At 38.5% G+C, this 25069-nt stretch overlaps 1 protein-coding gene across 1 annotated transcript in view; it reads right to left on the bottom strand.

Annotated features, from left to right (window-relative positions):
- Positions 1-991: 991 nt before the first annotated feature.
- The window catches only part of LPAR1 (lysophosphatidic acid receptor 1), a gene marked incomplete at both ends in the record, with an annotated part of 66009 nt that continues 41931 nt past the window's right edge, over positions 992-25069 (bottom strand). The window contains one exon of the mRNA XM_084236396.1: positions 992-1293. Within this exon, the coding sequence (XP_084092522.1) occupies positions 992-1293 (302 nt within the window). The remainder of the gene's footprint in view (positions 1294-25069) is intronic.

Here is a 25069-nt window from a genome sequence, read left to right on the forward strand (position 1 = left end):
ATTTGTCATTTGTGATATCAGTATTCTTTTGGCTTATACATGTCTGTCTTTTTCAAGTTTTCTACAATGACTACGTATTATTTTATAATACAGGAAAACACAGGCTATTAAAAAAAACTCCTCTGATGTACTGGTTATTCGACTGCACTTGGATATGATAAATATGTGGGGAAGTATTACTGTGCTTCATTTTCTATGCATTTTTAGAGTATATTTTTGGTAATAAATTTCCTGTTTTACACTGTTACAACACTTTAATAAAAAGGTAATATTGTGATTAGAGCACGGTTTCATGACCTAAACAATACTTGTTTTAACATCTAGATTCTTCTATTTCCTAGAAGATTTACAATTAATACCCTTTTATCTTTTTAAGTAAGGCGTACTGCATACATACATTACATGCATGCTTTCTAAAACAATAATTCTAATTGATAGTTTTCCAATAAAAGGAAAAATGGAGTTACGGTAACTTAAAAACAGTCTATAGTTCTTTATCCATCACAAGCATGCTGATAGGTATAAACATGTTTATTAAATGAAATGTATCCTTTAAAAATAAAAAAGGGAAGCCTGTATGTAAATGAAGTTGTGGATTCAATTAGTCAGAACTCATTCTGACTTGCACCAAACCACACAAAATCTTTTGAAGTCTAGTTAGTGTAGTCTAATGGACACTCAGAGTCTATTTGTGACTTCCATAGCAAGATCTCCACTTTCTACTTTCAAAAGGCATGGGAATCAGGATGAAGGTTGTCACATAAGCTAATTTTCAATATATATCAAGTCTTTGGGGGTCTAGGAACAAATACTGCCATTGGTTAGTGTTTAAGTACATGAGTTTATATTTCCTCTCTCTTTCAGATCCCACCTTGCCCTGGCATTTGGGAAGGGGGAGAACTATTCATTCATGTGTTAAGCAATGATGGCTGACTTCTCATTCATTCATGTGTTAAGGAATGATGGCTGACTTCTCATCTTAGTTTCCTTTCTAAACCACAGAGTGGTCATTGCTGTGAACTCCAGCCAAGATGGTGTGGTTGAGGGAGGAAGCTGAACGGTCTGAGCCTTCCGTGGGGCCACTGGTGTTTTCACTGCGCTGGCAACAGAGGATCTGTCTGAAGGTGGCACTCATCTCCTTGTCCCGGTAGGAGTAGATGATGGGGTTCATGGCAGAGTTGAATTCGGCAAGCAGAAGGAAAAATTTCTCATAGGCCAGAACATCACACTGTGGACAGCACACATCGAGAAGTAGTAAGACCAATCCAGGAGTCCAGCAGATGATAAAGGCACCTACATGGACAGGGATAGGTATCAGAAGGGTTTAAAAAAGAAGAAAAAATGCAATTATAAAACAAGCAACTATAATGGGAAGTGATTTCAGTTCAATACAAAAATACTGAGAGTTGAGGCCATCAGATTAACATCTGAAATGAAATGTTCATTTTCTGAAACGAAATAAAAAAATTTTAACAATGAAATCATTTAACGTGATTTCATTAATTCAAGCCCTACATAAGCTGAGTAGCTATGACACACAGATGATTAAAGTGAGCAAAACTGAGTTCACTAAATAATTAAGATGTGAAGAACCACATTCAAGGATATACTTCAACATTTTTAACAACATAGTTTTTAATGACATAAGAATAATTCCAGGCAAAAGATAAGCACTATGACAAATGTTTAGTTCAGGTACTTTATGAATTCAAGCTGACTGGGCTCAAGTCTTGGTTTGCCATCTAATAAACTGGGTCAACTTGGGCAAACTACTTTTCTTCTTCCTCTTTCTTTCTTTCTTTTTTTTTTTTTTACCACCCCAGTCAAGATACAGAACAGAAATGGCCTGGGCCATCTATTTTTGATGTATTTATAAATGGAATGTCTTTGTAAGTTCTCTTTCTGATAGTTTGGTGTTTGTGCACAGAAGGGCAACATTTTTAGTATTTTGATTTTGTGTTCTGCAACCTTACTGAGTTTACTAGTCATAAGAGCATTTTTTGGGTGGAGTCTTTAGGGTTTTCTATATATAACATCATGTCATCTATAAACAAAGACAGTTTTTACTTCTTCCTTTCCAAGTTAGATGCCTCTTACTTCTTTTTTCTTGCCTACATTCTCTGGCTAGGACTTTCAATACTTTGTTGAATAAAAGTAATGAGAGTGGACATCTTGTATTGTTCCTGCTCTTAGAGAACAAGCTCTCAGTTTTTCATGATTGAATAGGATGTTAGCTGTGGATCGCCAAACATAGCCTTTATTATGCTCAATTGTGTTCCCTTTATTTTCACTTTGTTGATAGTTTTTATCACAAATAGATGTTGAATTTTATCAAATGCTTTTTCTGCATCTACTGGGGTGAACATGTGTTTTTTTATGCTTCATTTTGCAAATGTGCTAGATCACATTGTTTGATTTGCATATGTTGAGCCACACTTGTATCCCTGGAAAAATCTTACTTGATCATTGCACATGACCCTTTCAATGTATTGCTGAATTTTGTTTGCCAAGATTTTGTCAATGATTTTTGCACTGTGTTCATTGGGAATATCAATATATAATTTTCTTTTCTTCTGATTTACTTGTCTAGTTTTGAAATCAAGGTGATGGTGGCCTCATAAAATGGTTTGGATATGATCCCTTTGCTTCTATATTTGGAAGAGTTTCAGAAGGGTTGGTACTAATTTTTGTTTAAATATTTGGTATCATTTACCAGTGAAGCCATCTGGTCCTGATCTTTTGTTTGTTGTAAGGTTTTTAATTACTGATTCAATCCCCTTATTGGTAGTTATTCCATTCAGATTTTTTATTTCTCATGATTAAGTCTTTGTAGGTTCTGTGTCTCTAAAAATTTATTCATTTCTTCTAGGTTTTCAAATCTGTTGCCATATAATTATTCATATTTCTCTTATGAACCTTTGTATTTCTCTGTTACCAGAGAATCATTCTGATTTTATGTATCTGAGTCCTCTTTTTTCTTGATAAGTCCAGCTAAAATGTTGTCAATTTTGTTTATCTTTTTAAAAAATCAGCTCTTTAGCTCATTGAAACAAATTACTTCTTACTGACTTTTCTCAACTGAAAAACATAAATTATATTTATTTAATTAGGAGATTGCTGTAAGGATTAAACAGTGTTAACAAAATAGTCACTCAGTATATCTTAGCAATAATTACAATACTATTGTCATTATCTAGTCAGAGGATGGACCTCTTGTAAACGACAATTTCTAATAAGATACATGTTTGCATTTATTGTTTTCAACAGTCCCATAGTGTTTTCTATCTCCTTTACAAATATTGACTCATTTAATCTTCACAAGAGTCATTGAGATAGAAACTATCATCCCCATTTTACAGATAAAGAAACCAAGACTGAAATAACTTGCTCAAGGTTATAAGTATAAAGTGTCAGACAGGAGACAAATTCCAAAGTTTCTGCTCTTAGAGACTGGCTCCAGAGTCCACATCAGATAATACACTATACTCCTGTTCCATGAATTAATACATTTAAATATGTTAAACCAAGTTTTATGTTTTACTTGTTTAATTTAGATCAGCTTTGTTTTTTTCTCAACTATTCTGAATTAAGTATTATAAATTTAAGAGGAATATAATCTTAATTCCCATGTATTTAATTCTTGAAATCATTCATTTGGCTCCCAAAGAAAATGAAGGTTGTGAAATAACATGGTCATCTACTACCACATTACACCAGGATCTGTTGGGGATTCTTAACTAAAAGAACATGAGCCAAGAGAACTTGTGGCCACAGTCATGTCCCATTTCATCTCACCTAATGGGTCCCACATGCATAATCAGGCAATACAATGAACAGGGAGGGGATAGGAATGTTCCCAGAAGTGCATTTGAATCTTTCCACCTAAATGGCACTGGCCTAGGTGGTGCAAGGCTTGGGGCTGGGGTTACGATTTGGACTAACCTCAAGGAATGAATTTCAAAAAATGTAAATAAACAAGATTTAGTCTCCAAACAACCTCATTTTGAATGTGAGCTTTCTTTTTTTGTGAATCTTTTCAGCAGGGAAATCAAAATAAAGGAGAAGAATACCCCTTTAAAGCTCTTTGTTCTAAAACAAAAATGTGTATTGGTTTTAAACTGCTGTTCACTTTGAAGAGTGTCCAAGGTGCTTCATTTTCTAGTAAGTACCTTAGACTTACTTAGAGAGAAAAAAATATTTCAAATATCAGGAGATAATAAGTAGGAAGCTATTTGAATTTCAAGTAAAAATGTTAATAAGGCATTTATTTCAAGTCCTTGAATTTCCTTGCTTGAAAATCACTCAGAAAGTTAAACATAAAGGAAAATCAAAGGAATGCCTCTTGGGTTTCAGAAATAATGCATTATTCATTGAGAAGCCAGGAAGGGAATTATTCTCAGGGTGGAAAATGCTTGGATGGAAAAATGCATGGTCCCATTATTCCATTTACTTGGAAACTAAAAACATACAAACCCTTCATGAATGGGAGCACATTCTTTCAAGTTTCCTTTCCCCTTTCTTTTATCAAAGCTCTAATTGAACTCAAATCCAGAGCTTGATTAGATACCAGTAACATGCATGTCAACAGGCTTATTTTAAATAAAATTATCTTTTCCTCTTCCAGACACTAGAATGGAACATCCTGATTCTTACAGACCTGCTCAAGTTGTGTAACTGTTCAAAAGTGACAATTCAAACCCAGTCATTTGTTGTTTATAAAAATTTAATAATTTTAAGCTGAAAAAGAGCAGGATCTTTTCCCAAGAAGCCATGGTTTCAGGAACTTGCCCAATGGGCCTTACTTTTAGACCAAAAAAAAAAACCAAAACAAAAAAACCCAGCAAGGAGATGACTAGGTCAGAGACACCACAGCCTGACACCAGAGCTAATGTGTACAGACACCTCACTGAGAAACTCTGGGTCTTCCCCCTTCTTCTTCAGTGAAAGGAACTGCTTTTAGTATTAGGATTAGACCCATCACTATTCCAACAATGCATTTAGACCTTCAGGACTCAATGAGCAACTTAAGGAATTCACAGTAAATGTCTGGACAACCAACATCTAAAACCAATCACAAGAATCTCCCCTTCTCCCCTTTCCTTCTCTTTCATAGAGGTGCCAAAGATCAAACTGACCAAAAAATACATATGAAAAAAGACCATGGATTTTATGATTTACAGAAATGGAAAATGAAGCCTGGAAAAATTCCGAGGTGATTAGACTTCTAAAGCATAGTAAGTATTATGAAATCAAGTTTGCTCAAAGTCTGAATTTCCTTTCAAGCTTCTAAAAATAAAAACTATACCCGAATTCCTTTAGTAAGAAGTAGCCAACCATAATAGGACTTGAGATAAAAGCATCACATATGGATCCTTATAAACACCTATCCTTTCAAGACTCAAGTGCACACCTACAAGGCAGGTTGATAAGAGTGAAAAGAATCTCCACTCCACATCTATAAACTGGAGAAGTAATAGCTGGTGTGATGAGAATCAAATTGCGATATTAAACTGAGTTTAAGTAAGTGGTAAGTGGGTGGCATAATGTGTGATGAGTGGTGTGGGCAGATTTCCTGCAGGACATGGAAATGCATTTTAGATCATGAAGACCTGACATTTCAAAATGCTCTGAGATAATACCGTTCTGATTAGAAGAGATTTCTAGAACTTGCAGTTGGATAGGGCGAAAATATCAAGAAGGCAAGGAGCCTTTTGAGAATACCACAAAAGATGCACGTAAGACCTCAATTATTCTGGAAGTTCTCAGAAGTCAACTCAGTATCTCCCACAATGGAAAATAACATGGTACACAGTATGGAGAGTGGTTTAGGCAGTCAGCATATTTCCAGAGTATTTGTGACAGATGAATTCCTACACACTGAGAAATAAACCAAGGGTTAGTATGGAACACGTGTAGTAAGAGAAAGCACAAATAGTTTATGGTTACTTACTATAAAGTCAGGAGCAGGGTGGCAGAAGATAACATCTTCAAGGTCACAAAGACTGTATATCTATCTGGTTTGAAAGTTCTCCTGTCTAGTCTTGGTTTTCAACCCAAGCTAAATATTGTAACAACCTGCAGAACTTATAAGAAATCACTTGTCTTCACCTACACTTTTCCCAGTGAGATTTTAACTTCATTGATCTCATTGGTAATTCTCACTTAATATACAACACTGTAACAGAGTGGAAGAAGAAAATGATCTGAATAAAATTAAAGGCAAAAACATCAGATATTTTCAAAGTCTGAATTGGCAGCAGCAGTGGCAATGGGGCAAGAGAGGTTTGGAAGCATTGGAAAGTATTTAGGAGGTGGACTGCATGAAATGGACAAGAAAGGAAAAAAAGTTTGGAATGAATCCTTGCTTTTCTTTTTTAAAAAAAAGATTTATTTTTATTTATTTATGCATATAAGAATTGGGAATAGACCAGAGGTGCAGGGGGTGAGAGGATTCACCAGAAACAGAGTGGGGAGCAGAACTGGCAGATCTACTGAAATACACTGCTGAGGGGAGCAGCTGAGACAGGAGAAGTCTGCTGTGCCCTGTGGGTTAGCTCCCTGGCTGGCCAGGATCAAACTCGCACCACAGTGGCTGGTAATAACTTGCTAGCACTGAGACTTAAACCCCTGAGCTACCAGGGAGGCCCTGAATCCTTGATTTTCAGTTTGGGGGGAGGAACAATGGTAGAACCTTTCACTGAAGGAGTAAAGCAGCGACAGTGTTTTCTGAGAAGAGGTGAAAACAGAAGTGATGATCTTGGTTTTGTATACCTTTATTTTGAGATACCTGCAAGACTTCAGCTGGAGATGCTGTAAGGACATCATGATGGGCTCCCGACAATGAGACCTGTGAAATGCAGTGTGCTGCACAAGAGGGATTCCATTCTACTTGATCGGTCAGCACAAGTAACATGGGGAGGAGGAGGGTCAAAAAAAGACACATGGGTTGGAATAAAAAGCAAAATTGCTCCTCCTAGAACACATTTAATTCCCTTCTTACACATCTTTTCACATCAATCTGTCCACCAAGAGAGAAGAAGTGCTGGAATGTAGAAGCAAAAGCAGGGAGGAAATAGGCTGTTTTGGAATTACAGGTCACAGCTGCAGGACAAGCTCATATTACCACACCTTCCCTCCGATCTGCTCAGCGCCATCAGCTGAATAATGTTTACCATCTGGTCTCACAATTAAGGGTCTTTTTTTCTAGAGTGACTTTTTCCTAACTAGTTAAACTTTGCTTACATATGGAACGTAAGAGCCAAAGTTTAAAAGGGGGGAAAAAGTCTTTGACAGAAAAGACCTCTAGGGAGAGAGCCTGAGTTTTTTAAATGAAAAAAACAGAAAGTATTTCCAGTCTGGCTAGCAAATTTGTGTTTTTACAAAAATTCAGACATCCCACAGATCTAAAAAAGTCAAGGTAAGTCAATTCTACACCATTGCTGTTTCCAAGTTAACCTCACCTTGGCCTTGCTCTTCTTAATTTCAGAAACAGTCCTCCTTATCTTAGAAGCTTGTGACAGAGAGCAAATGGAGGGAAAAGTGTTCAAATACATAAACTTCCTTTTTCTGTCACCATTAAATGGGATATTGCTTCAAGGCTGGCATTTGGTATCCCAGAAAAGCAATCTGATTTTAGTTCTTTTCCGTAGTAATACTGAGAATTTTGCTATTAAGGGATGCATGTAAGACTTGGCTAGCTAGGAAACTGTTCTAAAATTATAAATCTTAAAGGAGGCTGTTAGATAATATACAGCAGACACAAAACTTATTCCTTGGTCTAACAGTCAACAGGTCATTTTAACAGAGACAAGAATGAATGACTTGGGCCTCCCTGGTGGCTCAAGGCCTTCCTAGTGGCTCAGCACTGTGAAGCTATCGGCAGCCACTGCAGCACGAGTTCGATCCTCAGCCAGGGAAGTGACCCACATGGCGCAGCAGACCTCTCCTGACTCGCCCGCTGCTCCCCTCAGCAGTGTATTTCAGTAGATTCCACCTGTTCTGTTCCCCCATTCTGTCACTCGTGAATCCTCTCACCCCTCCCCCTGCATCTCTGGCCTGCACCCCAGCTCTTTTTTTTTAAAGATTTATTTATTTATTTATACAAGCACTGGGTACAGTCAGAAGTGCAGGAGGGTGAGAGAATTCACCAGAGTCAGAGCGGGGAGCAGTGCAGGCAGAAGGACCGAAGTACACTGCTGAGGGGAGCAGTGGGCAGCAGGAAAGGTCTGCGCACCATGTGGGACCCTTGCCTGGCAGCCGGGGATCGAACCAGTGCTATAGAGGCTGCGGGCAGCTTCGCAACCCAGCGCTCAACTGCTGTGCCACAAGGGGAGGCCCATGCACCCCAGCTCTTGTATGCATAAATAAACAAAATGAATCTTTTAAAAAAAAATGAATGACTTTTGACATTAAAGGTCTTACTACAAGAGAACCTAAAATAAATGATAAAATCCATTTTCCAAAACACTGAGAAGATAAAGTTAGTCCAACTGAGAGATCTCCAGTTACCAATTTTACTTCATTTACAATGCTTCCACTTTTTCATGCCTATACTAAATATTCCATACATTCAGTTTCATGCTTTCACTCCCGTGTGATATACATTAGCACTCCCATCACTCACTCCTGAGAGAAACACTGATCTTTTACAGAAAGGCATTAACAGCACACATGACTAGGATACTTATTATGTTCTCTTTTCATTGCTCCTGGGTGAAAGTTTCAGCCCCAAATTACTGTCCTGACCGACACGTGTGGGCTGGCCTGGAGGAAGGCGGATACCAACACTGCTGCTTTCTGGTGTCTCATATGCTCCTTAACACTAAACAGTGAGTATCACACACAGGCTGCTTGCTGCATATCCTACCACAGACCCTGAACCTCATCCTGCAACTTTACATCAGAAAGTACAGGCTGAAGCGACTTGCGGGCTACTATCTTCTACTGAAGACCATGTGCGCTTGAGAACGGACCGTAGAAACCACTTCTCCACAGATAGAACCCTCGCCATGTGAGCAATACCTCTCATTTGCCTTTGCAACAGGCTCCTAACCAATTCCTCTTCCTCCACGCTTCTTCCCTAAAGTCCAGCTTGCACAGAACAGCCAGAATATCTTCCCAAAGCATCTATTAATTCACTGTACACAACTTTCCTGTATAAAATACTGTGAAGGCTTCCTAGTTGAAGTCCTCACTGTGTCCCATATGCCCTACATGACTGGCCTCTGCCAGCCTCTTCAACCTTACCCTTCATCTAGAGGACACTGAGTATATCTTCTGCTGAGTGAACTGGTAAGTCATAGCTATCTGTCTAATAGACATACCCTGAGCAAGGAAAAGTTAACTAGTAGAAAAGACATTAACGCTTGTTTGGAAAAGAAACATTAACATCTGCAGTGTGCAAAATCTTTAATAGGTGCTAAGGGGCATTCAAAAAGATATGAGGTGGTCTCTATAATGCAAAACATCTAATTTATATGCATTTATTACTGTAGCATAAACCAGACTTTTGTTATTGATACTGATGTTGCCAGCTGAGCTGCCAAATCTACTGAGTTCTAAAGAATCAAGCTGAGTCTCAAATGAAAGCAGTTATGTATTAGCTACTCCAGAAATGATTCAATAGCATGATATTGCCCCATCAGACCCAGGATTCTGCAGTAACTGCCTGGAAAGATCACTAATTGACCCAACCACTGTGTTAACCCTCAAGTCTCAGAGTTCCAAAGGGACTTTGTGGGAGTAGGGAGAGAGAATAATCCTACCCTTGGCATACAAGATCTCACCGTTTTCTAAAAAACAAAGTATGGTTCTAGTTTATCAGCATAATCAGGGTCCATCCATAATATAAGTCTGAATATTCACTTTAGATAAAGACTTTTTCAAGGGTCTTATTTATACCTTTTGTGAGGACTCAAATTATTGTTTTCACATGTTTATGTCTGGATAATTTGTAATATAATTTACATAGCTCGAGGAACACTTACAATCCTACAACCTAGAGACACTTTAATATATGACCTTGCACTTTTCACATGTTGTTTCTTTTTTTTTTAAAGATTTATTTATTTTTTATTTATACAAGAACCAGGGTACAGTCCAGATGCGCGGGAGGGTGAGAGGATTCACCAGAGACAGAGCGGGGAGCAGAACAGGCAGACTGGTGAAATACACTGCTGAGGGGAGCAGCGGGCTAGACAGGAAAGCTATGCTGCGCAATGTGGGACCCTCGCCAGCTGGCCAGGATCGAACCGGTGCTGGAGAGGCTGTGGACAACTTCACAGCACTGTGGACAGCTTCACAGCACTGCGCTCAACTGCCTGCGCCACCAGGGGAGGCCCTCACATGTTGTTTCTTTCTTTTTTTTTTAAAGATTTATTTATTTATTTATACAAGAACCGGGGTACAGGTCAGATGCGCAGGAGGATGAGAGGATTCACCAGAGACAGAGCGGGGAACCAAACAGACAGACTACAGAAATACACTGCTGAGGGGAGCAGTGGGCGAGACAGAAGAGGTCTGCTTCACCATGTGGGACCCTCGCCAGCTGGCCGGGATCAAACGGGTGCTGCAGAGGCTGTGGACAGCTTCACAGTGCAGCGCTCAATCGCCTGCGCAACCAGGGAAGGCCCACATGTTGTTTCTGTTAATTCTTAATTGGGGGCTTTCTTATTACATATGAAATTTATATACAGATACTGTTTATTTTTAATGGGTAAGATTTTTTTATTTTCAAGAACACATTTTTGTTCTTTGATTGGTATTTTTATATGGCAACATGTCCCAGTTTGGTTAACAGAATAGCCTCTTGACTCTGTGAGGATATTAATTATCACTTATTTGGAGTTCTCTTGTGTTTCCCATATTGTCTCTGTAAGATGCACTACACACAGATGCGCTGGGGGGGGGGGGGAGCAAGGGTGCAGGGGTGCACTCCATGCTTCATGGAATATTTGCCAAGGCCAAGGAGGCTTTTCTGAATAGGGTACCTCCAGGGAGACAGCATAATGAAGTGTAACCAAAGTGAACTTTTCCATATACCTAAAACATTCAGTGATGCCATTCAAGAGCAGGCAAAATGCCAAGATAAGTCAATCACATGGGAGAGAGATGTCTTCCCCGAATGCTCATATCTCTGAACAGAGAAACCGAAGCTGAGAGAATACTGAAATAATACTGAAGTAGCAGGGTCCTCTCAATAGCTCTAAATCCTAAGAAACCAAGAGACAACTAGCAAACTAAAAGTGGACTTTATATGTCCTGACAAACATAAACCAACCCGCATGCACAGACTCCACTTTCAACAGTAGCTAATGTTCTCTCATTGTCTCCACCAAGATCTCTCTAAACATTTAAAATAGGACACACTTGAATTTATTTTCAACAAAATCATGCACTCTAAACCAATGTAAGATGGATCAATGCCTCTCCCCTTCCCTAAACCATGTTTTCAGACTTCAAAAACAAAGCTACTACAAATGCTTGCCAAGAATTTTCTTGTGAACCGTTATCATTTTCAAATGAGATCTACTTTAACTTATCAAAATATACAATATATAATTATATATGCACACGTATGCATATATACACCATGTAAATGTGTACATATCAGATATGCATATGTGTACATAAGAAAAAAATAGATATCTCCATCCTCACACATTCAGAACAATAATTGCATTTTAGTGTCTTAAAAATAGGCACTGAGGGCCTCCCCTGGTGGCACAGCGGTTGAGCGCTGGGCTGCGAGGCTGCCCGCAGCCTCTGCAGCGCTGGTTCGTTCCCCGGCCGCTGGCGAGGGTCCCACCAAAAAAAAAAAAAAATAGGCACTGAGATTCATTTTTCTTTCACATTAGAACCAAAAAAAAAAAAAAAAAAAAAGAATAATGCTGCTTACAAAATTTTCCCAAGAAAATAACTCACCATTTTCAAAATAGTTAAATCTGTCACCTAAGTGTAGAGATTGCAACTTTTTAAAGTATACTTCTCTCTTAATTTAAAGATGATACATCTTAAATCTCACAGGAAACCCATGGTGTCAATTCCAAACCAACACCACCTAACTCAGATGTGATAGACTGTGGTCCATCTGTTACCAAGGTGATCTGAATAATATTTACCCCTCAAATAATAAAAGAAATCCCCCACCCCTGCCAAATCTTTCCCTATAAATGCTCAACATAAACAGGAAATCCATCATTGATTTTCCAACATATTTACTTTTTCAGCTATGAATTAAGATTCCCCCCATATGATATAAATCTAAACAAGTACTAAAATCTGGCTGGAAATGTTCACAAAAATAGAGCTGATGACAGAATCCTATGAATTTAATTCTTTACAATTTATGGACTGCTGGCATGAACAAGACATATAATATTCAAGAGACAAAGTCCAAGGAAACAAAACATAATGGAAATTTCATTTATAATTAATCTTCTTACTAAGAAAATCAGGGAAATTTAAAAATTAAATCCAAAAGAAAAATGCAAAAACATTCTTAGCAATATTCTTGCAAACCAAAAATGTTTATTAAAAAAGTATATGTATATAGATTTTAGTAGCCAAAAGACATGAAAAGAACAGCAGAAATTAGAAATATGACTATTCTTTTTGAGATTGGCTATGCCTCATGAAGTTTCCGAAGCCCTAAGTTGATATTCATGAAGCACAGATTCTTGGCAGAATAGGAGTGAGACAGTCTGTGCTGTTATAATGTGCTAGCATGTGCCCAAGACACCTCCCATTATCAAAGACTTTTGTCAAAAGTTTTTTAAGTTACAAAACCACTTATTCAAGTGGGAAGTGGGTGTTGAGGCTAAAAAGTTCCAGATCCAGAATCACAAACATATTTTTCTACATGAATTTCAATGATTTTTAACCGCAAGTTCAGAGTAAAGTATTGATTGCTCAAAACATAAATCCTTAACAAAAATTAGATCCCAAACCAGCAAAATAATTGATCCAATAACTTCTAGGACTCTATCCTGTAGATAAATGCACACGTACCCAACTGTACATGTGCAAGGACTATTTTTCAGCATTATTTACTTTAAAATTGGAAATAATCTAGGCAATCCTAAATAGAAAAGTAAAAAAAAAAAAAATGCTGTATTCACAAAGTGAAATTCTGTTCAACTTTTTTAAGTTATTAAGATATTCTATGGGCCTCCCCTGGGGGCACAGGCGGTTGAGCGCTGTGCTGTAAGGCTCTCCGCAGCCTCTGCAGCACCAGTTCGATCCCAGCTGGCTGGCGAGGGTCCCACATGGTGCAGCAGACCTCTCCTATCATGCCTGCTGCTCCCCTCAGCAGTGTATTTCATCAGTCTGCCTGTTCTGTTCCCTGCTCTGTCTCTGGTGAATCCTCTCACCCTCCCGCGCATCTGGCCTATACCCTGGTTCTTATATAAATAAATAAATAAATCTGAAAAAAAAATAAGATATTCTATCCTTACTATTACCAAATGGTCTCCAAGATACACTGTCAGCAAAATGAACATGATATAGGCAAATATATATGATATCAGTTATGTTCTAACAATAGCAACAACAAAAAAGTGTGTGCACATAAATACAGATGCCCAGATAACCCCTGAATGCAGGTAATCATTATTAAAATTTTTAGAATATGGAATTATAAAAATGATACCTTAAATTTTTTCTTTGAACCTAAAATACCAATTTGTATTCATTTACAAGTCCTTTCATGGAGAGCCAAGGCTTTATATGTGACTATGGGTCTGTTAACTGGAGCTCAGCTTCATCTTCCAAGCAAAGCCACACCAATAAAGTTTCACATACTTCTTCCAAATTGGCTCCTTCACATTGGAGTCAGAACTTAAAATTCTTGTAAAGCAATTTGAGTACAAAAACCTTGCAGAATTTTTATGGTTTTCTCAACTTCTACTTGTCCTCATCAGCAATTTTAAAACCATTTCTTTTTGCAAGTTGCCTTCTCTGAATAATAACAAAGCCTTTCACCTTTGTTTTCTCAGAAACATTTTCTTATGGTGCTATTTAATTAGAAATGTGACATTTAACTAGTTGCATTATTATAATAATGACCTGGCATAAAAAGCTTTAGGAGCAAAAACAATTGATTCTTGCGAACTGTCCGGGGTTGAATTACTTGGCCTTCTACTCACCTTTTTATTTTAAATTAGTGTGAATATGAGTGCATACTATATGCCAAACAGAATGTCAAACTATATATCAGGTACTATTCAAACAGAAAAAAAAAGTATGTTCTTATTAAGCTTAGGTTCTAAGAGGGGTGTAGAATACAACAAAATTAGTAAAATATCTCTTAGAGGGGAATAGTATTTAGAGACAGGATAAAGTGAGTCTGGAGGCAAGGAGCACAGTCAGAGGCTCGTGCAGTCATCCAGACAAGAGACCATAACAACTGTGAGCCTGGCAAGGTGGTGCTTGGAGGTATATTCTGAAGGTAAAGCTAATATGTTTAGCTGATAGGTTGGATGTTGAGGAGAGAGAAGTCAAGAACACTTATAAGCAACTGAAATAAAGGATTTAAAGACCAGGGGATTCACAGATAACAGTTCAGTGGGTCTTCAGAATGGAAGCCTGACTGGAGTCAATTCAAGGGTGATGAGGGGAGAAATCAGATGTTGCAGGTTGAAGCAGCACTTTGAAGCAACCTGCTATTAAGGAAGGAAAAAATGACTCTGAGCACAAATTATGTTTTAGAATGCTTTTCATTAACAATTGTAAGTCTATTAAGAATAAGCCCATAGTGTGTGTATATACACACACCTGCATGCCCTCCACATACACACTCCTATAGGTCAAGAATACCTTTATACACTACACCAAAAATTGCTTATTGCCAACTATATGTAAACTGCATGCTTTAAGTAGGTGCAGTTTGTCATATGTCAATTATACTTCCATAAAAGAGAAAGAGGAAAGAGAGAGGTGGGGGGAGGATAGGGGTGGTGGAGAGGGAAAGATTAAGAAAGAGAATGGCCAAGACCAGCACCAACTATCGCCAGTGCCTTCTCATTTGTTGGTAGCCAGCGTATGTCTGGCCTGCCCAGAACAATGCAGTGAAGCTCAGTGGTACACTCCCTGGGTTCTGGGAGGCCCATGTTGTCCAGCAATGTCTGTCGCTGGGTGGTTGAATCTTTTATCCCAAGAACACAGTTGGGTTGCAGAACTAAAGTTCATCAGTGTTAAATAACAAGTTCTTATCTTTAAAAGAATAGCTAGATGATCCTATGAATGCTGGAATAAGACATAAATAAATGGGCACACCCATACTCTGTTGGCAGAGAGTCTCTTGACAATCTTTTTGGAGGGCAATTTGGCAATGTCTACCAACAGATAAGCAGAAGACACTGGAGACAGTTTTATCTGTGACTGGACTATCATTTAGCTTTCTTTTGCATAAATTATAGGCACTGTGGTCCTCAAATGACAGCAATCCAAATATACTTCATTTGAAAATAAGAAGATGCAATTTTAAAAAAGACAACTCAAGAACCACTTCTAGAAAGATAACATGCTTAGGTCCCTCAGACAAGTACTTGGCAATCTTTCTCAATGCAATACCAGTTATTTGATTTGGACAAATAATACTTGTGGAGATGTTTGCCATTAATATAAGAATGCAGTTTTGCCACATTTTTTCACAGAGAATTTGAATATAGCATATTCATGCATTCTTCAACACTGTGAAATCACTAGGAACATACAAATTTACTATGAAATTTCTAGATATTTGAAAAGGTTAAATTTTTTACATAACTTAAAATAGAAAATGTCCAAATTAAATTATAATGTAAAAAAAAAAGAAAATATTCATCCCTCTGGTTAAATGGCAAATGACCTATTAAGAATGTTCAGAAGTTAATTCAATAAAATTCAGTCCAGAAACAATACTACTAAGCAGTTATTTTGTGCAAAGCAATGTGTTAAGTGATTCTGAGGGGTGGGGGGCTGATACAGAGATGAAATAGGACAAAGCTCTGGCTTGAGGAGCCTAAAAAATTAAAGTTGTGAGGAAAGGCATTTATGTAGCAAGAAAAGGAGAAAGAGTATGGAGCAACAGACAGGAGGAAAAGGAGACTTGAATGTGTTATGAGTCACCTTGGGATCTTACTAGTATATGAACTCTCAATCAGTAGTTCTGGAGGGGACTTCTAACAAGCTCTCTCAGGTGATGCTGATTTTATTTGTCTGGGTAGCAGGGATCTAGAAGACAAGCACTACCCTCTGGGCCTTTCTGTAATGATAGAAATGTCCTATATCAGAGCTATCCAACAGGGCAGTCACTAGGCACATGTGAGTAGTGGCACTTGCAATTTGACAAGTATGACTAAGAAACAGAATTTTAAATTTATTTAATGAATTTTATTTAGCGACATGTATCTATATGTAGCCATTGGACAGTGCAGGTCTAAACTACACAACGAATTTAGAATAAACGGCCTGGTAGTCCTGTTAGCATGTCTGCATGTAAGTTGACCCAGTTCAGGATTTCCCAACGGGCAACAATGACAGTGCTCTCTGAGGGTGGAGGGGGTGAGTGGAACTTGCTCTTTCCACTGTAGGATGTTTAGTGGTATCTCTGGCCTCTATCCACTAGATGCCAGTAGTACCACCTTACGATGAAAATTAAAATGCCCCTAGACATTGACAAGTGTCTTTCCAGGGGAGGGAGGAAAGCAAGAATCAGTGGTCTAAATAAAACTTTTATATAAAAAGGTATATGAGGTGGGCAGAAATAAGTTTTAAAATAAGCTAGAAATATGCATTAATTTTATATTGCTGCCATAACAAATTATCACAAACTTAGTGGCTCAAAACAATACAAATTCATTATCCTCTAACTCTAGTAATCAGAAATTGAAGATGGGTTTCATTGCATTAAAAGCAAGATTTGGCAAGGTTCCAAGAGAGAACTATTTCCTTTCCTTTTCTAGCTTTCAGAGCCACCCTCTTGGCTTTTGGAAGTCTCCTCTCTCTCCAAAGCCAACAATCCGGCATAATTTCTCCATCTTGAGGTCCTTCACTTAATCACATCTGCAATATCCCTTTTACTATGTAATATGATATAGTCATAGATTCATGGGAAAGGATATGGATTTTCTTGGTGGACCATTTTTGTGACTATCACAGGATTAAAATGAAAATTTAAAGCAATAAAATAATTTAAGACAAATTTTCCCTCAAAGTCTTTGAAAATGTGATTTTTATTGGTTCAACAGATACTTTCCTAGCTAAGAACATTTTATATCAATAGTATTTTCATTCACCAACAAAGTTGTTCTAAGGAAGAACAAGCTTTTCAACTTTTAATGTCACAGAAGGTTGCACTTCTCATGGACCACCCTGCTGAGATCACTAGTATAAAATAACATTTCAACACCCAGCAAATGAGAAAGTAGCCAGTCATTTCTACATCTTTGGATTTTCTCTAGAATTGAGAATTCCATTTGTAGGTGTTTATAGCTCTTTGTCTTAGTCTACTCAGGCTGCTGACAAAATACAACAGACTGGATGACTTAGCATGAACAGAAATTTATATCTCACATTTCAGAAGCCTAAAGCCCTAGATCAGGGTGGGGCTTTGTCAGGCTTTGCCGAGGGCCATCTTCTGGATTGCAGACTGCTGACTTCACATGTCAGAAGCAGCTAGGGAGCACTGCAGGGTCTTTTATAAGAGCACTAATTCCTTTCATGAGGGTTTCCCCCAAATGAGCTAAGTATTCTTTTTTTGTTGTTTAAAGATTTATTTATTTATACAAGAACCGGGGTACAGGCCAGACGTGCAGGAGGGTGAGAGGACCCACCAGAGACAGAGCGGGGAGCAGAACAGGCACACAGACAAAATACACTGCGGGTGACAAAGGGGAGGTCTGCTCGCCATGTGGGTATCTCCCCGGCCAGCGGCCAGCAGGGATTGAATTGGCACTGCAGAGGCTGTGGACAGCTTCACAGTGTTGCGCTCAACCACCTGCACCACCAGGAAGGCCCATGAGCTAAGTATTCTTTTTCTTTTTATAATAAATTTTATTTTTATATTCCCCATACAATTGCAACCCCCTCATTTTGACCCCAATCCCTCCCCTCCCTCCACCCAACCCCCTGGTTCATAGATTTTTGTTGATTTTGTCTCTGGTTCATAGATTTTTGTTGATTTTGATTTTCACTTTCTTATAGTTATTCATTTTCCTGGTCCCTTATTTAAGTGTTCTAGATTCCTGCTATGAGTGAGACCATCCGGTATTTTTCTTTTTCTTTCTGGCTTATTTCGCTGAGCATGATCCCTTCCAGCGCCATCCATGTTGCTGCAAATTGCATGTGTTTATCTTTTTTGAATGCTGAGTAATATTCCATGGTATATATGTAACACATCTTCTTGATCCAGTCATCTATTTTTGGGCATTTGGGTTGTTTCCAAAGCTTAGCTATTGTAAACAGCTGCTATAAACATAGGGGTGCAGGTGTTCTTTGGAATTGATGTTTCTGTGTCCTTTGGGTAAATACCTAGGAGTGGAATTGCTGGATCATAAGGAAGCTCGATGTTTAGTAGGTCCAGAAATCTCCACACAGCTCTCCATAGTGGTTGGACCAGTTTGCACTCCCACCAACAGTGCAGAAGAGTTCCTTTTTCTCCACACCCTCGCCAACATTTGTTGTTGCTAGTTTTTTTAATATGTGCCATTCTCACTGGTGTAAGATGGTATCTCATGGTAGTTTTGATTTGTATTTCCCTGATTACAAGTGATGTTGAACATTTTTTCATATGCCTGTTGGCCATTTGCATTTCCTCTTCAGATAAGTTTCTTTTTAGCTCTTCTGCCCATTTTTTGACTGGATTATTTTCTTTGTTGTTGTTGAGTCTTATCAGCTCTTTGCAGATTTTTGTGATCAATCCTTTATCATTAGTGTTGGGTGCAAAAATGTTCTCCCAGTTGGTGGGGTTTCTCTTTGTTTTTGTTATTGTCTCTTTTGCTGTGCATAAGCTCTTTAATTTGATGTAGTCCCAGCTGTTTATCTTTGCCTTCACTATCACTGCTTTGGGTAATGTGTCTGTAAAGATGTCTTTGATGTGCAAATCACGTAGTGTTTCACCTATATTTCTTTCTATGTATTTTATGGTTTCAGGTTTTATGTCTAGTTCTTTAATCCATTTTGAGTTGGTTTTTGTATGGTGTGAGGTAGTAGTCAAGCTTCATTCTTTTGCATGTAGCGGCCCAGTTTTCCCAGCACCATTTATTGAACAGACTTTCTTTGCTCCAATGCATATTCTTTGCTCCTTTGTCAAATATTAGTTGACCATAAATCTGTGGGTTTATTTCTGGATTTTCTATTCCATTCCATTGGTCTGTGTGTCTGTTCTTGTTCCAATACCATGCAGTTTTGATGATTATGGCTTTGTAGTATAGCCTGAAATCTGGGAGTGTGATGTCTCCATTCCCTTCTTTTTTTTTCAGGAGAGCTTTGGCTATTCGGGGTTTTTGGTGATTCCATATGAATTTCATCAATAATTGTTCTGCAGACCGGGCATGTAGGGGAGCGTGTCCCCTGCACTGGCATTTTGCAGCAGGGACCTTTCTTGCTGGAGACTGTGTGAACCCAGCAGAAGGCTCACCGAGGAGACAGAGGTAAGCTGGGAGGCTTGCCCATGCCGGGCACCTTCTAGCCTGCAGTTCCAGCCCAGAGGGGAACAGCACCCACCACTGGGGCAGACCAGGTGTGCAGGGGAGCATGTTCCCGCATCGCCATTTTGCAGCAGGGACCTTTCTTTGCTGGAGACTTGTGAACCCAGCAGAAGTTCCCCAGAGGAGCCAGTGGTGAGCTGGGAAGGTCGCCCAAGATGCCGGCCAGTACCAGCAACACAGTGTCACAAGGAATACGGCAAATTAGAAAACAGGCAGTAGGGAGTAGAAAAACCACATGCAACCCAGCAACTCCTCAGCAAAAAAGCACACCGCAAAAAGAAAACCATCTACCAGATTGCAACGACAGTAACTTGGAAGAACTTCTGAGCCTTCCAGATAGAGAATTTAATATTGCTGTGATTAAAAAACTGACAGAAGTCATAAAGGAAAACAATGATAAGGGGAAAATAATTAATGACCAGAAGAATGAAATTGAGTCCCTAAAGAGGGAAGTAAAAGAAATGCAGGAGATGAAAGAATTAAAGGAGACGCTAAAGAACTCTGGGAAAAGCAATCAAAGCAGAATAGATGAAATGGAAGAACAAATAAGTAATCTTGAAGACACAGAAATAAAAAGAACTAAAACAGAAAAGGAAGGAGAAGTACGAAGCTAAGTATTCTTAAAGGTCCCTCCTCCTAATACTGTCACCTTAGAAGTTAGGTTTCAACATAGGAATCTTTTTTTTTCTTTTTTCTTTTTAAACAATATTTGCTTCCCCCCATCCCCTCAGATTGAGTCCCCATAGAATTTCCTTCCCCAAGACACCCATGCACCATCACCTCAGTCCCCTGTGCTCCTCCCTCCCCCCCTCTCCCTCCTCCTCCCCTGCAGGATGTCTCTGGTTTATAATTGTCTGTTTTTGCTTTGTTGTGTTTTATACTGTTATTTTTTTACACCGAAGTCTTATATAGGAATCTGTGATGAATACAACCAGATATAGTAGTCATGCTTAATGTGTCTTTAAAATGCCTTTAAATGTTTTATTTCCTTTAAAAATGAAAGAAGTATCTGGTATCTGAATCCTCACCCAAAACCTTTATCAGTAACATCTATCTCTTGAGATTTCTGCTCATGTGTGCCACGAGCTGGGGCATTGTCAGCTTCAGAACAATTAATAACACAGTCAATTAAATCTGATTATAGTTTGAAAAGTGTTAAATCCTTTCTCCAAGCTGTCCTTATAAACTTCTCTTTAGAGCAAAAGTCTGCATCTGCTCAACTGTCTTTGAAAGACACAGGTGATGATGAGTAAATATAAAGCCAGCACTTACACTTATACTTACAGTTTCTTTCACTTTTTTTACTTTGTGTAAGATTTGACTAATTGTCTTTAAAAGGCTATTTTCCCAGTCTTGGGAAGTTAGGTTTAGTGAGACTCACAAGTGGTGATTAGGAGGAAGGTAGAGGGAGAAGGAATGGCCTGAGGATAGTGTATTTGCTAACGCATGTTCCCACCAAAAAGAATGGCAAGCTCCAGTTAAGGCTTTAACTTAACACTTCCTCTGCACTATCAAAGTACAAAGGCTTCCACCTGCAGAAGTCTATCGGGGCAGCATGATTACAAAGGGTGAGGAAGGAGAAGGAAGAGAAAGGCAGGGTAGATTGCATTCTGGCTTTACTTACAGGGGATTATAACAGGTAGAAAGGCACAGGAATAGCAGACTTCCTGCTGAGATGAAGCCACTGACCAAACTCATTTTGTCTGTGACAGATAGTCTTAAGGAATTTTCCCTCCTTTCTTTAAAAAGCCCCTGAATAAGACTTCTGATCTGGACAAGACATGTAGACTTTCTTCTACTCTTTCCAGTTAAGTAAAATACAAATCCAGGGGGCTAGGGAATAGAAGAGGCAGCCAAATAGAACTCTGACACGCAGAAAGAGTGTACTGGTTAGAGAACCTAGGACTGACTGGTCTTGCAATCGCCAAGGTAACAGAAGAAGGCCAGTCAAGCCCAGATTTTTCCAGACCCCTAATCTAGCAAAATGCAGCAGCTCATTCCTCCCTCAGACGACTTGGGAGTCCCAACAACACTATCAGACTAGCTAGCTGCTCCAGCAAGGGTAGGGCCTCCATCCTGCTCATCTATTGTGTTACTCCTTATGATTCATGTCTCTAGTGCTCAGAACAGGCCTTCCTGGTGGCTCAAGGGGTTAAGTCTCAGCACTGTGAAGCTATCCTCAGCCACTGTAGCACAAGTTCGATCACCGCGCAGGGAGCTACCCACATGGCACAGCAGACCTCTCCTGTCTCCCTGGCTGCTCCCCTCAGCAGTGTATTCAGTGGATCTGCCTGTTCTGTTCCCTACTCAGTCTCTTGTGAATCCTCTCACCCCCCCCCATACCTCTGGCCTACCCTCCAGCTCTTGTATGCATAAATAAATCTTTAAAAATAAAATAAAAATGCTCTGAAAACTGTGAGAATGTCTCAAATCAAAGTATCGTTTCATTGCACACACAGATTTCAAAGTAGAGATTCCAAAGTGAGGGGAGGAACAGACCTCAAATGCAACATATACCCATTGGAGCATGGGCCACTCTAAGAGGAATTATTAATTTCCTTCCCATCACTGTTATGTAATACATGTAAGCTGGAAGCGTGGTCATTGACTGTTTAATGAAGATTCCTTAGGTTGATTTACATCAAATCACTGAAACTAAAAAAAAGTTACATGAAACTTGACTGATACCAATCATAGTACAACAATTCAACATGTTTTCACTTCTTTCTCAATTCATTATAGTAGCATATTCCAAGTTTGTGTAAGTGGTATGAAGATACATGTTACCTTTGGGAAGTGCTAGTTATGTATGTATGACAAACAAATGCATTTAAAATAAAAATATGCCTTCACTGTGTTTCATAAGTACGTATAAACACTATCATTTTATCGTGAGTTTAAAAAGTTCTCCATCTGACCCTTTGTTTTGTTTTTCTATATCCCACAAGTAAGTGACAACATCTGGTATTTGTCTTTCTCTTTCTGGCTCATTCCACTTAGTATGATCCTTCCAGCTCGATCCATATAGCCTTGCCAATGGCAAGGGTTTATCTTTTTTGATAGCTGAGTAGTATTCCTCTGTGTGGGGGGTATGGATGTGTGGGTGGTGTGTTCTCACATCTTAATGTATTCATCAGTGTTTGGGAATTTTGACTATTTCTATATCCTGGTTATTATAAACAATGCTGCAATGAACATGGGAGTGCTCATTTCCTTTCAAATTAGTGTTTTTGTGTTCTTCGGGTAGAAACCTAAGCGTGGAATTGCTGGGTCATATGACAGATCCATTTGTGGTCTTTTGAGAAACTTCTATACTGTTTTTCACAGGGTTTGGATGAGTTACATTACCACCAAATTTCTACTATGAAGACGACAATGTAAACTTCTATGATAAATCTCCTCCAGGGTCCTTTATGCTATGGTCAGAATGTGTTGTTTTTCCTAAAACAACCACGAGGAATCGCTCAAGATGACAGTGCAAAACATACTGGCTTAGAGCCTGGACTTTGATGTCAGTTATATCTGGGCTAGACCAACCTGGATCTTATATTTTGCTAGTTGAGGGTCCCCCTGAATGCCCTGGTCCTCAGCTTCTTCATTTGTATCAAGGATATGGTAATACCTTCTATAGAATTGCCATGAGAACCAAATGAAGTTACATAATATCAATATCCTTGCCACACAATGAGCCTTTTTAGAGTAGCTGCTATTATCTAGGGACATGTTTATGGTTAGGAACTTTGTAGTCAGAAGTAGAATTTTGGAAACAAAGTGAAGCATTTCAAGAGGTCAGATTAGTGAGGGTTATGGCACAGATATACATCAAGTTCTATGAAAAATAGCCACTTTCTCTGAAGCCAAAAGTCTTCATGTTTGGGGCTCTAAGATCATGTACCACATGACTACAATGTGGAGCCATCCTTCTCCTGTTAAAATAGTGTTAATCTCTCCCACCCTGTTTTTCTATAAAACATGATAAAAAACTGCTTAATTTGTATGATGTAACTCTGACACTGGTGATTTTTTTTTAAAGCTTATTTCAAGTCATGTGTTCTTTTCTTTGAACGGAAAGCTCCAAGCAGAGACAAGTAATCATGAAGAATAGCATCTGTAATTTTAGCCTGCACTGGACAGGCAAGCTTATCTTCCCTTTTTTTAATACCAACCCAATGTGCCAAAATGGTCACCTCAAAAACTTTTCTAATACAAGAATGCATTCCAGTCATTCTGTGGTAGAATTTTTTTTCATACTTAAATATTTTTCTTGGGTTTGACTCTCACAATCAGGAAAATAAAATGCCTTACAGCAACAAAACTATTAGAGTTGATAACCAGTTATCAAAATGCTCTCAAAATAGTTTTCTTTTAGGCTTCTTTCATTCTAGGGTGACAATTTTTAATTGAAGTAATTTTCTATATAAAATATAGAAATACACTCTAAAAATATAAGCCATATGTGAATAAGCCATATGAGTTTGTATGTGTATATGAGTTATTTATGTAAAATCAAAGCTTCTCTAGTGATATTGAATACATTTTAATGGAAAATAAAAAGAGAGAGGTTCTCAAAATGAAGATATAAGGAAATTTTTCATTGATAAGACATGGATTTAGATTAACATTTTAATTTTATAATTTAAAATACTGAAATTCAGAATAAAACATCTAGAAATATCTACATGGTTTCTGTTGTTACAATATGGCTATGGAAGATCTAAGAAGATAATTACAATATAATGACAGCATTGAATAGAACATTCTAGTCTCTCCCAGAGAAGCTCCTTAAGGTAGTAGGGTAAACTAGATACTGAAAAAATACCTCTTCCAGAAACTCTATGACATGGGCACAACTTCCCCGAAGGCCTTGCAAGGTCAAAGAAAACTCCCAAGGATGCTGGAAAGCCCCAGTGCAGGGAAGAACCAGGCTGAAGGGTAAGGCAGGCATGCCCAGTGTCCTTGCAGAAGAGTCGGTGTGCGCCACACAAGGGAAAAAATCACTAGGACCTTGAGATTCCATTTCAGAAGGGACAAGAAAACTACAAACCAGACACTAAAGGGGAAACAATTTGTATGTGCCTGACCCTTTCTGTGCCTTTCTCATATCCCTGTGTCCTTCTGTTTCTCAGTTAAGGTCAGAATGAAGTACTTAATACACAAAAGTCTGGATGCTATTTTTTTTTGTTTGTTTTTTTAGGAAAGGGCACAAAATAATAAATTTCAATTTTTATATGCAGGGGGGTTAAAAAGAAAGTAGCCCCTATTGTGAGCCCTAAATAGTGGCAATCTCTTATTCTAGAGGGTTAAGAAATATTTTGCAGATGTAAAGTTGTTTGGAAAAATCCAGGTGTATTTCTTTGTATGTGTAGTGCTAGAAGGGAAAA

Source organism: Talpa europaea (genome assembly GCF_964194135.1).
Source record: "Talpa europaea genome assembly, chromosome: 7".
Lineage (NCBI taxonomy): Eukaryota > Metazoa > Chordata > Mammalia > Eulipotyphla > Talpidae > Talpa > Talpa europaea.